The sequence below is a fragment of the Periplaneta americana genome, chromosome 5 (assembly GCF_040183065.1).
Source record: "Periplaneta americana isolate PAMFEO1 chromosome 5, P.americana_PAMFEO1_priV1, whole genome shotgun sequence".
NCBI classification, from domain to species: domain Eukaryota; kingdom Metazoa; phylum Arthropoda; class Insecta; order Blattodea; family Blattidae; genus Periplaneta; species Periplaneta americana.
Genome location: NC_091121.1, coordinates 91,820,145 through 91,835,682, shown reverse-complemented (window position 1 = coordinate 91,835,682; position 15,538 = coordinate 91,820,145). Strand labels below are relative to the sequence as shown.

At 36.6% G+C, this 15,538-nt stretch overlaps 2 protein-coding genes across 4 annotated transcripts in view; one reads left to right on the top strand and one right to left on the bottom strand.

Annotated features, from left to right (window-relative positions):
• Positions 1 to 4,752: 4,752 nt before the first annotated feature.
• On the bottom strand, positions 4,753 to 9,358 carry RpL30 (ribosomal protein L30). 2 transcript variants are annotated; one of them, XM_069826234.1, is made up of 4 exons: positions 9,246 to 9,358; positions 9,100 to 9,141; positions 8,846 to 8,991; positions 4,753 to 4,987 (listed from the first exon to the last, which is right to left on the bottom strand). In XM_069826234.1, the coding sequence occupies exons 2-4, from the start codon at positions 9,118 to 9,120 to the stop codon at positions 4,810 to 4,812; spliced, it is 345 nt and encodes a 114-aa protein (XP_069682335.1). In that variant the 5' UTR covers positions 9,121 to 9,141; positions 9,246 to 9,358; the 3' UTR covers positions 4,753 to 4,809. The 2 variants fall into 2 exon arrangements, with proteins under 2 accessions (XP_069682335.1, XP_069682334.1); XM_069826233.1 differs by having other exon boundaries at positions 9,230 to 9,352.
• Positions 9,359 to 9,591: 233 nt separating this feature from the next.
• Positions 9,592 to 15,538, top strand: part of Ythdf (YTH domain-containing family protein) — a 45,581-nt gene continuing 39,634 nt past the window's right edge. For both annotated transcript variants that reach the window (XM_069826230.1, XM_069826232.1), the window contains exons 1-4: positions 9,592 to 9,800; positions 9,937 to 9,961; positions 10,393 to 10,463; positions 11,034 to 12,908. In XM_069826230.1, the coding sequence (XP_069682331.1) occupies positions 9,777 to 9,800; positions 9,937 to 9,961; positions 10,393 to 10,463; positions 11,034 to 12,908 (1,995 nt within the window). In that variant the 5' untranslated portion in view covers positions 9,592 to 9,776. The remainder of the gene's footprint in view (positions 9,801 to 9,936; positions 9,962 to 10,392; positions 10,464 to 11,033; positions 12,909 to 15,538) is intronic.

Sequence of the window (15,538 nt, the reverse complement as noted above, 5' to 3'; positions counted from 1 at the left end):
GTCAGTATATGGTATAGAATGAATAAAATCTAAGGGATTGACACTCCTGCAGTACAGTCTGGCAAGCACATCACCAGCTCTTGTGGATAACACTCTTGATGTTTCACACATGGAAGTGTGACAAGTGATCTTTCACGTGATTAGTGAATTATTTAATGAAATGAAAAGAATCTTATGAAGTTCAGATCAGTTGCCCAGAAGTCCTCCATTACATTCTACAAACATGTTTCAGTGACGTATGAAATTCTGGGACACTTGCTGGAACTCATCCCTACTAAAATATTGTGTATTAACCACGTCATGGGTTTGAAGATACTTCATAGGTAAAAGTCGCACATCGACAAATCTGGAGACTGAGTAGGCCATAGTCTACTGCTTATTACTCTGTCTTAAAAAAAAAAAATTCACAGTTTCATGGAATGCAACAATGCGTGTACTGTTGTGCCATCTTGCTGAACTGTGTAGTGCTTTTATCACACTGAGTTGTGAAAACTAGGTATAGTAAAATGTTGTTCACATAATGCTTCAAAATAATTTAATAAAAAAAATGGATTCAATTATTGTCAGTTACTTTTCACTGGATTACTTGGATTCAGTTTATGAACCACTAATACCTTATGGGCTCAACTCCATAATCTCTTTCCAAGTGTGTGTTCTGTTAGAGCATGCTTTGGAAAACTTTTTTTTTATGTAGAATAAATCTCTTTTTTGCCACATAATAAATAACAATACATTTTTTATTGTAGTTTTTAGATGTTTTTACAGAGACTGTGATCAGAATTAGGTTTTTTGGGTATTCCACCATGTCCTGGAACTTGACATTTCCAAAGTTTCAGAACTACATACAGGTTCCATAATTCGGAATCATTATTTATAATTGTGTTCCACATACACTTGCATTGTAATGTATGTTATGTTTTTCCTGAGTGCTTCATTTGACTTCAGCAATTAGTTTCCTATATAAACAATAGCCAATTAAAACCTTTGCTCAGTCGTCTGGATTAGCAAGACTTAAAAATCCCAACAGACTAGGTGACCTACCTGGTCTTACCTATGTGCTCAATGATGGAACCTGTATGTAGTTCCGAAACATTGGAAATGTTAAGTTCCAGGACATGGTGAAATACTCAAAAACCTGATTTTAAGCACACTGTTTTTATTGGTGTAGCCTCTGAAAAACACTCCTGAAATTTGTGTAAACACAACTGGTATGACTTCTCCCGTAGATGCTTTTGCACAAGAAAAATGAGTTGCTATACTGTGTGCCTAACTGAGATTAAAAATACTTTTTTATCTTCCGTATAGGCTACCAAGCCTGTTCATTCAGAGACAAGTATCCAGCCATCTCTTATGCGTTCTTCCCTTTCAATCTTCACTAATCAATCTATCTTCTTAATGTATCCAGCTGTTTGCTGACAACATAAAGTCCACTATAGTCTATTCAGTTGTTATTCACTAATGTCTTCTGTCATTCTATCTGTGTGTTCCTTCCATTCTGCTCTTCTCTCCTAAAATCCAACGTCAGTATCCTCGTCGTGGGGACGGGCAATGCCAAGTCAGGAATGCCTGTTGGCATGATGTACGGTGGGTACTTGTTGCACAGGACTGCTACGGTAGCTGAGAAGGCCCAGCAGGAACCTCGAAAATAGCTGGTGAGACTTTCCTATACTCATCTAAAATTCATTATCTAGTGACGTCAGAGATTGCAGGACACTGTCACAGTTTAAAATTAAATTAGTAAAGTATGTTTCATTCCCTGAAATCCGTTGCTAGATTTATGCTGATAATGATTTTGTCTTTAGTATTTTAGTAATAATTTTCTTGTATTAGATTAACCATTTCTAGTCTTCTAGATACTAGAACAGCCCATCTTCCTTTGATTAATTATGTAAATTGTTTTTTATATTTTCGTTTTGTCGCACATTATATTAGATTAATTTGCATGATAATGTACCTTTTCAACCACATTTTTGGTGGTGTGGAAGTGAAGGTCTAATGCCTTAACTCTACCAGAATAAATCAATTTTTAGTGAACCTGAATGAGTTGGTCACCTAAATTATCCTGCCTGTGACCTTTCTAATGTATTAAGAAAAATGTTGGAATGAGTTCTAAAAGAAATGGGCCTTGGGCCAGTCTTTCAATTCCTATTGAGTCCCAAATTGTTTACTCTACTTTGAAGATGGAGCCTTGGCCTTCGTGCATTGCTTATCTTCACCTTATCACCACAGTCTACTATATAGTCACGAAGCTTGGGATGATTTTTTGCCAACGAGTTGCATTTCTCGCGATAGTTGCTAGCCGCTTGGACCACTGTGAGGAACAATAGACTGTGTCACTGCCATCGTGATCTAATACAGGCCGTAAGGCAGACCATGTGACTCGCTTAACCCGATCAACGAAGGGCGGCGTTTCAACCATATAAATTAATTGGAATGCATAAAGAGTAACATATATTTCTCTAAAATGTAGTGTAACTGCATTAATAAAATTTAAAACAATGATTAGGGGACACTTCACACATAATTCCTTGCGAGTTAAGGTGTAATATCATTTTGGTGTGAAAATTACATTGTTCATATGTGTAATACCTGCCTTTATTTCGATTAAATATTGCGAAATTCTTGTACATTCATTTATGCACAATTCAATAATTTTCAGTTGCACCACACGAATATTTAGATATGTTGAAATTATAGGTTATGCTTACTGTACTAGATGCCCCTTTCTGTCTAATTTTAGTGGTCTCCAGTGCCCTGTCACTACATATGTCATATGGATATTATAAATTATGTTTACTATATTTAACTTATATTACTATATTCGCAATTATACATTATAATTAGATTTATTAAATCTACATACTTAGACTTCAACAAACAAAATTTGATAACTCAATCCCAAGGGAAAAAATGGAACTCTCTGCATCAAAATCCACAGTTAATTCCCGATTTACCACGAAAATCGTCTGTAGCTGCATTTAGATTGGCAACAGGCCATGATTGTTTGGCCAAACACCTGCATAGAATTTGAATATATCAGTCCCCTAACTGCCCATTGTGCAACTCAAACCAAGAAATGGATTCGGAGCACCTCAAAATCTGTGCTTCAGTGGCTAATCATGATAATATCTTTGAAAAATATTGGAGTGCAAGAGGTCAAATGACTTTGTCAAACACCTGGCATTAGAAAACAACAACATTATAATTAAACATGTCATGTATGACACCAGTCACATTTTGTCTATATTTTAATACTACAATTGAGTACTGAATTATTGTATTTATCTACTACCTAAGAGACGAAGTAACACAATCGTACGTACACTAATTTCATAGGAGTGGTCTACAATTAAGGAAGGTAGATGTGCTAAATTAAAATCAATATAAATTCGTTTTTATTGAACCTCAAAATAGCTTCCATTCTAAACTTGAAATGTTGATGCGAACAGATTATGTTAACATGTAAAATTCTCTTCACATTAAAATAACACAGGTTTGTAATTATTTCTGCAACATATTATGCAACAAGAAGTAAACGGAACTTATGGACAAATTACACTAAGTAAAGCTTAGCAATGACAACCAATAAAGTTATAATATTTCGCTGAGCTCCATAAACTGAAATAGAAAACCCGAACAAACATTACAGCCTGGTCTAGATCGAAAAAGCATTGACTGTGCCATATTTCGCATTTTTGTGAAAAGCTATGTAAACTGTGAAATGTTCGTTATCGGTTGTAATAACTGTAAATGGCTAAAATACAATAATTTGAATAATAATATGGGGAAAAGAGACGTTTGTAGCACTATAAATTGTAAGAAAAATAGGTTAGAGTTATCCTTCCGAAAGATCCAGGAAGGTGAGTTTATAGAATATAATATATATTTTATGTATTTCATATTTCAATAGTGGAAGGTGTTAATTTTTTCAAAAGAACACAATATCGAAAGTACAATAAATTTTATCTTCTGCTAGGGAAAGAGACTGTGATGAGGCAATAGTAGCGATCCTGGTGGTGAGCATTTATCTATGGATGCATATTTCAACTGTCTATGTTTGCATATTTATATTTAGTAAGTATTAAGCTTCGTGATTGTATATACTAGACTGTGTTATCACCTAGACATGTACACACCCTGACATAGCAAGGATACAAATTCTTCTACTTTTTAATTTATTTTTTCCATATCCATTCATTGATGGGTACATAATATTATTTTAAAGAAGATTATGGGTTGTTGGAATAAGAAAGTTGTATGAATAGTGAGATCAAAGTCACTGATAGGTTGGAGATTGAAAAGTGGATAACATATGGGATGGGAAAGGTAATTTGACCAGCAAACTCAAGTAGAGATAAGAGTAACAATAATAATCCTTATCAGAGGAGCATGACAAAGTAGATATATATATATATATAATTTTTTTAATATTTGTCTAATTTCTCTTTAACTCAAGTGGCTGATCAAATTAGTATAATCCTCTACTATGCTCTGGAAGGTATATAGTTTGTTTACAAGCAAAACACAATGAATAAATATTATTTCTGAGAGAAAAAAAGCGTTTGAAAGTTAACAACATAACTGAATTCTCAAAATTTAGTTTTTAGTAAGTTCCTCTTAATGTTTACATTTTTCAATTCTAAGATTATACAGACCCATTATGTACATTATATAAAACTTTTTCTCAAAAGTATTTTTTTTTTTTTTTACTTAATGTGATTTGCTCGTAACTGACAATATGTAAGCATTAAATTAAATTCAAAGTTTTATTTCATATTTTTAATGAACATATAAAGTAAGGAATTACAATTACTGGCCGTCTCCAGTTGGCATTGATCGAATGATATCAGAATCTCCAGGATCTGTTATTGACAATGTACACACTCTGAAATACTTTCCGCAAGCTGTTCCTAGCTCAATGTTGTTGCCAGAATAGTGGTGTACTCCTGTTTTTGCTAACATTGCATAGTATTCAATTTCAGATTTCCTGCAAAGACAGAACATACACAGTTCAGAAATTATACAAGAAATAAGACAACAAAGCTATAAAAAAAAAAAAAATGTTCGATTTGAATTTACTGTCGTAATTATATAATTTAAGTCCAAAATTTTACATAATCTTAATCACACTGAAGACCTATCTTTCCAAGGGCGTAAGTGCCAAAAATAGCTTTCTGAAATGATTAAAACACCTGCCAATGCAAGTTGAGATATCTCTAACATCTTTTGCGCACAAATGAGTCACTTACAGTAAAGTTAAACTACAACAGAGCCCATATGGATGTACCTATCTTTGAGTGAATAAAATGAAAATTGCAAATTGGCACTTAGCTCCTTTTGAAAGATAGGTCTTCAATTAAAATACAACTTTTGTATCTGAATTGGTAAATTAATACAGATCAGATTAAATTCATTAACTCCAAATGAGCACAAACGCTACTTAGGTATAAATTTTTCTGACTTTTGCATATCTGATTCCCTAACTGTTTCTAATGTGTATCATTTTACCTTTTAGGTGTGTTTCCAAATTATATGTAATACGCTTTGTCAAATCTGGCAACCTTTTCATAAGGGAAGCTAAGTTTATTATTATTATTAAAAATCTTCTCATTCATTAAGATGGCACACCATAATGCAATGTTTACCTCCTTTGCAAAATAGGTAAACTAAAATACAACTTTTGTATTTGTAATTCATAATTAAAATGGACTGTAAATGAATACAGACGAGATAAAATTCACTAATGGGTAGTATTAAACATTTTCTCATTCATTAAGGTGACTGACACACACAGTGTTCACAAATGCATTAGAACTATTTTGCTGTTTGTCACATGAGTTCACTCATACACACATGCATGTATTTGCCAAAACTGACATGATCATGAATAATATTGGGAAACTTGCAAATGTCTGCTGCCTACCAAAAATGTGGGGAGGGGGGAACATTAAAACCTCGTTAATATGTTCCTGCATATAACACTATCCCGTTCATTATGCTCCTTTTATACAGTGTCTGGTCATTTCATATATGTTTTTTGTTTTTGTTTGTTTAGTCAACTGTTCAAAGACAGGCAACTAGGCCAGGAGATGATAGGGTAGGGTGGTCATTTCCTTTCTCCCTCCATTGCATACATAGCCAATTAGCTACATATTACATTAATCGGACTTCAAATGTATACAAACAATAATATTGTTCTTCCTCTGACACATTACATCTAGTGAGATGAACTGCTTGATAATAGATGTATACCAATACCAATATATATCAGCTAGAATCTCAGAGAAGATTTCATATATAACCCTGTATAACTTTACTCTCTTGCAACACTTCCAAATCCTGCTTGTAACGGTTTTTTCAGATTGAAAATGAATTGCTCTTATTTGCATTTTGCACTGTAACTAATGCACAATATAATGTGTTTCCTATGAAGTGGTTCTAAATTGTTTTCCCCCCTTTTATTAATTTCCCGTCTATAGCGCTGTCCCACTTATAATGTTTTTAAGCATATTAATGATGTTCTACTGTCATAATTTTTTAGTTATCAGAACTTAATGGTCAAAGTTTAATTACTGTATGTTGCAAGCAAATCCTTTTTATCTCAACTGTCACCCATTATACTGATCCAGTAATAACAAGATTCTCATCTCTAACCTGGCAAATATCCTAAGCTGAGCCTTGTATGAAAGTGAATTATTTTCTCCCTTTCGAACAGAAGAGAATGAGACGAACAAGGAAGTTTATGCAGATTAATATTTTTATTCAATGCAGATAATTTATGAGTAGCTGCATGGCTTTAATGCATATTGGAAGTCGTGTTTTCTAAAGTTTATTTCTAGATATTAATACAGTTTGTGATTATGATTTTGAACTTTGTTGTGAGCGTGAATATTTCATTTTCTGTATACTTTTAACTTTTTTTTTTCGCTTTAAGCCAACGAAAATAGAGGGGTAGGCAACAACCAATGGTGTCACAATGGTGTTTTTCTTTGTAAACACAGCGGACATTTTGGAATCTGGCCATTCAGCCACTCACAGCTGCTGTAACTCAACAAAAATGAATAGCTGAATTAATGCTGTCCCAGCTGATGCAGCCAATGTCACGGACACTCACTCATTCTAGAAAATTACCAGCATACATACTATAGCATCTTCTTCTGATTGAGATTTTGGCTGATATGTACGTCTATTGTCAGGCAGTACATCTCACTTGACGATGTCAGAGAAAGAACAATTATTGTTTGTATACTTCCGAAGTCTGACTAGTGTAAATTGTAGTCAGCGATGTATGCAATGGAGGGAAAAGAACTGGCCATCCTAGCCCATTATTTCCTGACTTAGTTGCCTCAGACCTGTCTTCGGATAGTTGACTAAACAATATAGAAGACTACATAGCATTTAACAACGAGTGTTTAAGTGCAATCATTGTGTGTTAAATTTAGCTCATGAAGTACAAAGACAATATCAGACAAGAGTCCCTGGTGTTAATATTCCAAGCTGTCGAACGAGCCAGGACTTTGTAAATAAATTTTGGGTACCAGTACAGGAAGTATTGCAGATAAATGCAAAAGAAGGAGTGCGGAACAATTACAGCAAGTATCTAATTATCCTGCACTTTGTAGAATAAAAATGTAAATTGTATTCCATAAATGGGAAAATTTGAATGAACAATTATAGAAGCTCCGCCCACTATCCCCTTCACTAGGAAGCAGGGGTTGACATCTAGCAGAGGAAGGTGGAACAAGAAAACGTTATCTAGGAAACAAAAACAGAATTCAGTTCTATCTCTCCCTTCTTCTCGCTCTTTTTTCTTTTTCTTATATCTTTCCTTAAAGGGGGGATTTGATCCCGTAGAAGTTGCCTACCGAACACAAGCTGTGAGTAATGAGTAACGCTTCAGACCGCATGGCTATGATGAATCATGCTGAAAATGAATCTACGTATGTTCAATGGGGAGATAACGTCTGAGAGTTTGGGTCTCCAATTGGGTTACTCTCACAGGTAAGTGTTGTGTTGTCATTTTAAATTTATTATTGGTGTAATTGTTACCACGTGAGGGCTGTCGAATGCACATCAAATTTTTGCGGAAGTGAGCAATTTTTACCATGTGAGTGTCGACTGCACATTTAATTTTGGCAGAATTGAGATATTTAATAGATGTAATTGAGGTTTTTTGCGTTATGCTAAATACGCGAATGTCGAATGCACGTTCATTATGGAGGGCTTGTAGACAGGGAGAGCAGCTGCCATGTGGGGATAACTTCCCGTACTGGCGATGTTCTTTCTGATTTAGCCAATTAACTATGAATTACAAATTAAATATGTAATTAGCTGGTGGATAATAACTGCCGAATAAAGCTAATGATCCGAAACGGAGAAGGGCCTAAAATAATTCGAAACAATGAAAACGTTCTGTAGATTCTGTAGACTATTTTATAAAACCGCTAAAAGAATACTGTTAACTCTCTTGCAGAATCATTTCTAACAGTAACCCAAACACGTACTAAGCAAATTCAAGGCTATTCGCGCTAGCGAAACACTGAAGAGGAGTGGAAATTTAAGTCTACAATTTGCATCCGCTCAGACTTCACTGATAGGCTACCATGAAATTCAAGTAGACCTATTTGTTTCATTAGATGCATAAGTTGTTAAATCTTAAGACAAGCTGTATTCATATTTGCATCACCTTGCATAAAGTACCCTGCATCCATACGAAATGCATCCGAAGTGGGCCTACATATTTCAGCCAAATTGAATGTAGTATGAATGAGACTACTCCATAGGTTTCCCTGTGCATTAATTAACATTCCCTTACAGTTCAGGGAAGCCTACTTCTCAGTCTCACCTAAGTGGAGGAGTATTGTTGGCAATGATGACGAGCTTGGCTTTGCCTTGTCGCAATGTCTTCAATGTCTGTTTTAGACCCAGGACGTATTTTCCAGACTTCATCACCAAAGCTAACCGAGAGTTTATACTCTCCATTGCTTTTTTCTGAAACAACAGAATAATAATTTATTACTAAACATCCTTGTAACCAACGAAGTTCATCAAAGCTAAGGAAACAAAAATACCAGAAACACGTGGTATGCGAACACTAACCTGTTTCTTTTGGGCAACCATCTTCACTAGCTAATTAATAACCTGCAACAATACAAAATAGTTATTTAATCACATTAACTTACTAATATCAATACTAATACGTATTTTCATTATTAATTATTTGGTTTACCAAGAACAACGCTCACAAACAACTCCACACCAGATCACTTCTTGACGGAAACGGAAAACGAAAGAAGCTGATCACCGGAAACTGGAACGGGGTGTCTTCAATATACTTTCTTGCTTAGTATATAATTTCAATTCAATGTTCGGTATCCTATAACCTCTAAACAGTAGAAGATCAACTTCAATTTATAGGGAGTTATCTTAATTAATATTATTTAATTTCTTACAGCTAAAACGATAATTATCTTCATGAATTCGTACATGAAGTAAATTTATTTCCTATGTAGAAAATGAATCAGTTTTCAGAACGTACTTGATATAATGACGTACCCAAAAATAACTGCGCTTGCGCATGTCCCCAAGTTCTCGGAGTTGGGTTCAGCCGCCATTGTTCCTCCATGAAGTGATTAGTGCTTCGAGTTTTATATATTTTAATAAGTTGATTGTGTATCCGCCACTAACAGGACTATCAAGCACTTGCACGTAATTTATTGACAGTTTAGTTTAAGAGACTTTACGCGAAGAAAGCAGAAGAGTGCATAAATTAGGTGATGTCTGCAGGCGTGTCAGACCAGGTAGGGAAAGAATTTGTCTTGGGCGTAGTTGTGTTAAGTGACTTTTTTTAAACTATTGCGAAGTGTTTTTCGTCACACCAGTAGCTGATATTACCTTTAATCTCTTTTTCATGGTGTCTTCTTGGTGACAATGCAGCGGATGAAAGGACAAGGGAATCAAGGTAGGCCGTAAGAAGATCAAAGCACATGCTGTCAAATGAAAGAAGTCTCACTTCATTATATTCAAATAATAATACTCTAGCAGTATAATTATACTATTGAAATTGTACATATAGATTGTGGATATATTTGGGAAGTCCGTGTTGAGCTTGGAAGTGAATTTGCCGTGAAAAAAAATTAATTTCATATGCTTTGTTGTAAAGAAGTTATGCCATTAGAATCATCATGTTAACTTTGTTGATGTCATATATTTATTATTTTTCTTGTACCATATAGAAGTTCAGGGATTGTACTCTATTGTATTGGGGTTTTTGTCTACACGTTTATGTAATTTACAGGTCTATACAAGCTTTAGTTAGTTTGAGATTCATTTATATGACCTTGAATGTAGTAGACATTTCATATCATAATTAATCATCCTCATTGTTTTCAGTTTCAAATGGCCCAAAGGACCACGTAGGCGATCATGAGGAATTTGATTCATGGAGGACCCCACATCATCAGGTAATATTTACGACTAAATTATTAGCCTACATATTCGGCAAGTAGCAAAGGAAGATATTTCGTTTTTTGATGATGTTTTAAATAGAAATAGGAATGTATAAATTTTATTACAGTTAAACTGAAGTTAATTTATTGTTAAAAACAAATATTGATAGGCCTATGTAGTTTTATTGGCCTAATTATTAGATAACCAGATTTTAGCCTCTTTGTTTTCAGTTAAAAACATTGTTGTACATTGCTCATAATTTTTCGCTTTTTAAATACGTATTTCTAGGATGGTTTTATTAAAATTTCTGTGAATTATGTGTTTCAGAAGTGTCGGGCATAGGCCTATGAAGTGTACCGTATTCTAATTATATTAAGAATTTCAATTGGGAAAAGTAGCTAGCATACTTATGTTTACATTTATTCATTCATTTTAGCTGATATGGATATTGCATGAATATATGAAAAGAGTGTTTTAACTACAGGTGTGAGTACTAATTATATGCCATATACATAAAGCAATCCATAATTGATTATGTGCAAAACAAAAAGACAGTCGTTTAGATAATTGAATTGCTTTGACAGGGTTACAACACTCCGATCTCTACATCGATGGCTTCGGACCCGTACAGCATGTCCAGCTACTATGGAACATCGTTCCCTTATCAGGCATTTGGTGTAGGAGATGGGACATGGTCAAATGGAGGAGATCCCATGACGTTCCTAGGTGGATATGGGGGTCAAATGGGGCACGACTCGTACGGCATGGACGGGATGTTTGGGGGAGGGGGAGGTGGCTTTGGAACAGCATTTGGACAGCCAGCAGCAGCTGCTGCTGCCGCAGCAGGATTCAACTATTTCCATGGCAATGGCGATTATTCGACATGGGGGAGTTCTGCAGCCATGTCGAGAAAGCCCCACTACGACGACTATTATCGAGGTGGGGACGGGATGTACGGTGCTGCCACGGCAGCAGGAGTGGGCAGCTCAGCAGGTGGTGGAGTGGATGGTCTTAAAGCAGTGGAGCAGGGCATGCAGGGATTGGGACTGTCTGATGTGGCTGGCGGGAATGGGGGAGTGACTCCAGGGGTGATAAAAGTAGTGGATAGTAAGGACCTGTCCAAGCAACAGAGTCAGAGTCAGCAGCAAGATGTGACAGGAGGCAACAAGTCTAGTGGCATGGACACGGGGGTGGGAGTAGGAGGAGGAATGGTGGCTGTACAGACCAACGTTGCACCAGCACCAGCACCACCCAAGAAGATGACATGGGCAACCATTGCAAGTCAGCCAGCAAAACCACAACCCCAAGTGACTTCAGGCGGTATGAAGAAAAAGGGTCCAGGCATGCCGCCACCACCCATGGTGCCTGGGAAACATAACATGGACATTGGAACGTGGGAGGGCAAGAACGGAGGCGCGAACTCGATCAGTGGACCAAAACAGCCTGTCGGTCCTCCTCCCACTGCAAGACCAGCATGGGGTGGGCCAGTGAGAGGAGGTGGGCCGAGAGGGGCAGGAGGTCCTCCGGGAGGTGGAGCAGCAGGGTATCCGCCTGCTGGAGCTCCCCCGCACCATCATCCGAGTCATCATCCCGGTCAAGTGACCATTCTTACAGGACCCCATCATCCTCACCATCCTCATCATCCTCAAGGGAGTGGGACTGGGGCACCGCCCCCTCACCATCATCTTCAACAACAGCCCCCAGGACCCCATCCAGGCAATGTGATGGTGCCAGCGCCACTGCCCTCTCATCCCGTGCTTGATGAACTACGTGTCAAGAATAATTACAATCCGCCGGACTTTGACTTGTCAGCCAAGGGGGCACGATTCTTTGTGATCAAGTCGTATTCAGAAGATGACATACATCGCTCCATCAAGTACGAGATCTGGTGCTCAACTGAGCATGGAAACAAAAGGCTGGATCAAGCGTACCGAGAACGTGAAACGAAAGGTGGTGGGGGCCCCGTCTACCTCTTCTTCTCTGTGAATGGGTCTGGACATTTCTGCGGAATGGCACAGATGGTGTCGCCAGTGGACTACCATGCTTCGAGCTCTGTCTGGTCGCAAGACAAGTGGAAGGGACAGTTCCGCGTGCGCTGGATTTACGTCAAAGATGTCCCAAATGTTCAACTGCGTCACATCAGGCTTGAAAACAACGAGAATAAACCAGTGACCAACTCTCGGGACACGCAGGAAGTGCCGTTTGAAAAGGGAAAGCAAGTATTGCGTATTCTTCATGGTTATCGTCACTCAACTTCAATATTCGATGACTTTGTACATTACGAGAAGCGTCAGGAAGAAGAGGATAGTCGGAAGGTGGTGACAGATGTGGGTGGTCCTGGTGGAGGTCGAGGAGGTCCCCCTCCACAGCAAGGACAGCAGCCTAGTGGCGGCCCAGGTTCTGGAGGTGGTGAAAGAGGGGGCAGCCATCATGGGACTGGAATGCCACCTCAGCAGAAGGTAGGAAACACTAAAATGACACTTTGTCTAATTACACTTACTGGAAACTCTTATTTATCTAATAGCGTATGCATTTCTTGGTATTTTCTCCCAAAGTATTAATTAGCCTACTAAAATCTTGAACTCTAATTCAAATATACTACATATTTGAATCACTTACTGTTGAAATAATAAAATACAATAGAAACTCGTCAATCCAGACTAATTAGGAGCTAAGTTGTCTGAATTAACGAAATTCTGGGTTCACTGAAATAACCTACATTTAAACTCAGTTTACATGAACAGAATACATCTATTATACATTTAAAGGATATAGACCTATATTCCTACATAAAATGTAAAGCAATACAGTATAGTATATACGTTATATTATGATGTTCCCAACAGACTTGATGCTGCATCATTCGAAATGCATGTTGCAGAAATTGGTTTAAAATACAGAGCTATGCAACCAGTTCCAGATTGTTCCAGCTAGTTTGTAACCTCGCATTCCCTATTTGTAACTTACAACTTTTTTTTTATCTCCTCGGATTAAGCAAAATATCAGTATTATTGGAGTTAGATGGATTAACGAGATTCTGTTGTATTGCTACTGTTTAATATTATATTTTATTATTATACATAGTACAGAGAAGAGTTATGTGATCCTACTAAAATTTTATTTAAGCATTTTGACAAGAGGTACTTGATTGCCTCTGGTATTGAAGTACTTAGCTAGTAGTTTTGAGCATGTTGTTTGTCTTGCTTCCTAAGTCCTAGTGTGTATTCTTGTTCAATATTATGTATAATTTTATCCTATAAGTATGCAGAAAAGTGTCAAATTTTGTTTGGAAAAATAACTAAATTTTCATATAATTAAATTATGTTAACAATTATAAACAATGAAATAGGCTCAAGAGCTTTTTTTCTTATCTTTACTTAAAGAAGTAATACTAGATATATCACTGCAGGCTGTATGTTTTTAACAATGTTTCTTTTCAGGAGATAAGTTTGAAATGGATATATGAGTGAGTCATTGAAACAGTTTTTATGAGTACGTTGAAACTATCACGTCATTTTACAGCCTATTTTTTTTTGCAAATGACATATGGGGGGGGGGGGATTTTTGTAAAAGTAGAAACCGTCGTTAGCTGACTTTTTCCTGTTGTAGATAGCAGTTTCTGAATGGCATAAAACGTTTTGTTCACCTTATGTAATCTACAGTGCATTAGAAATAAGGTTGTGATTGACACTGCGTGGACAAACGTGTATGTATGGATGCTCAGTGTCACCTTGTCCAATGATAATTTATGACGTAGGGATGACATAACAGATCAAACACTCAGCATTGTCACAGTTCATATTGGATAACAGATTGTACGCCTGCATTTGACGTCCAGTTCTGAGTTCAATGAATTGTGTTCTGTTTTGGTCAGAGTAATAAATTCATTGAATAAATTTTATATATAGATACCTCATATTATACAGTTATCTCAACAGTTCTCCAAAGGCAGTGAAAACAGTGATAGAGATAAAGAAGAGTATTTACTGTATGTGTTGTGCAATTGGAGACCGACAACGGGTAGTAGGAGGCTTAAAACACTGTGTTCTTGCGCCAAAAGGCAGTAGGTAACATCAATCACAACCTTGTTTCTCATGTTCTATGTAGGACCTATTTAGGAATTCATATTTTCTGTCATTGCATGTATCATATAATCACCAAGGTACTTGAAGTGATAAATTGTTCCAGCTTAGGTGTTCTTCTTAATTTGAGATTCTTGGGATAGGATTTCCATTTGTTACCACTATGTACACTTTGTTTTACTTCATCATTAATGTTCAGATCAATTTTTGCTGTTGTTTCAGTCAGTTCTACAAATACATTTCGTATTTCCAACTCAATTTTCCCTATCAATAGTGGTTCATCTGCATATGCAAATACTTTGTTGTCTACCTAGATTTATATCAGCTGGTATTATTTTCAGTTTTCTAATTATCTTCTCTAATGAGATTTGAAACAAAATTGGGCAGAGAGCGTCACCTTGTCTTAATCCTGTTTTGATTGGAAATGCATCTGACACATTGTCATTTTCTACTATTCTACAGCCGAATTCTTTCCTGGTGACAGCTAGTTATTGCTTGAGGAGAGTCGTGCTCTTAACCCAATGGACTGGTATTTAAACTTCCTCCAATCGGACTGCACTTGCATTTAATGTTCAGTTTGTAGATGAGTTTGCAGTGTGATGTAAAAATATTGGTAGGAAAAATAACTACGCAAGATTTTTTATGCAAAATTTATTAGAAGTTATGCTGAAAGTGTGTGCTTACTTATTAAGATGTCTTACTAACATATTTTGTTGTGGTAAATCTCGCGCAACCACAGCTTGTCAAAGGATGCGATTGGGTTAGTGGGAGGGGTATTAGCACAGTCTAGTACAGTATATACAATCACGAAGCTTGAATTGTGAGGATTCTAGGAACAATAGGCATTGCCGGTACTATTTCGCATTGTCTGTAATGAGGCTATAGTAGCAATCCTAATGGTTAGCAACTATCTATGGATGCATATTTCCTACGTATTGAGCTTCGTGACTGTATATACTAGACTGTGGTATTAGCATGGCAGTTTAACGAGGAGAAAAGTATAACTA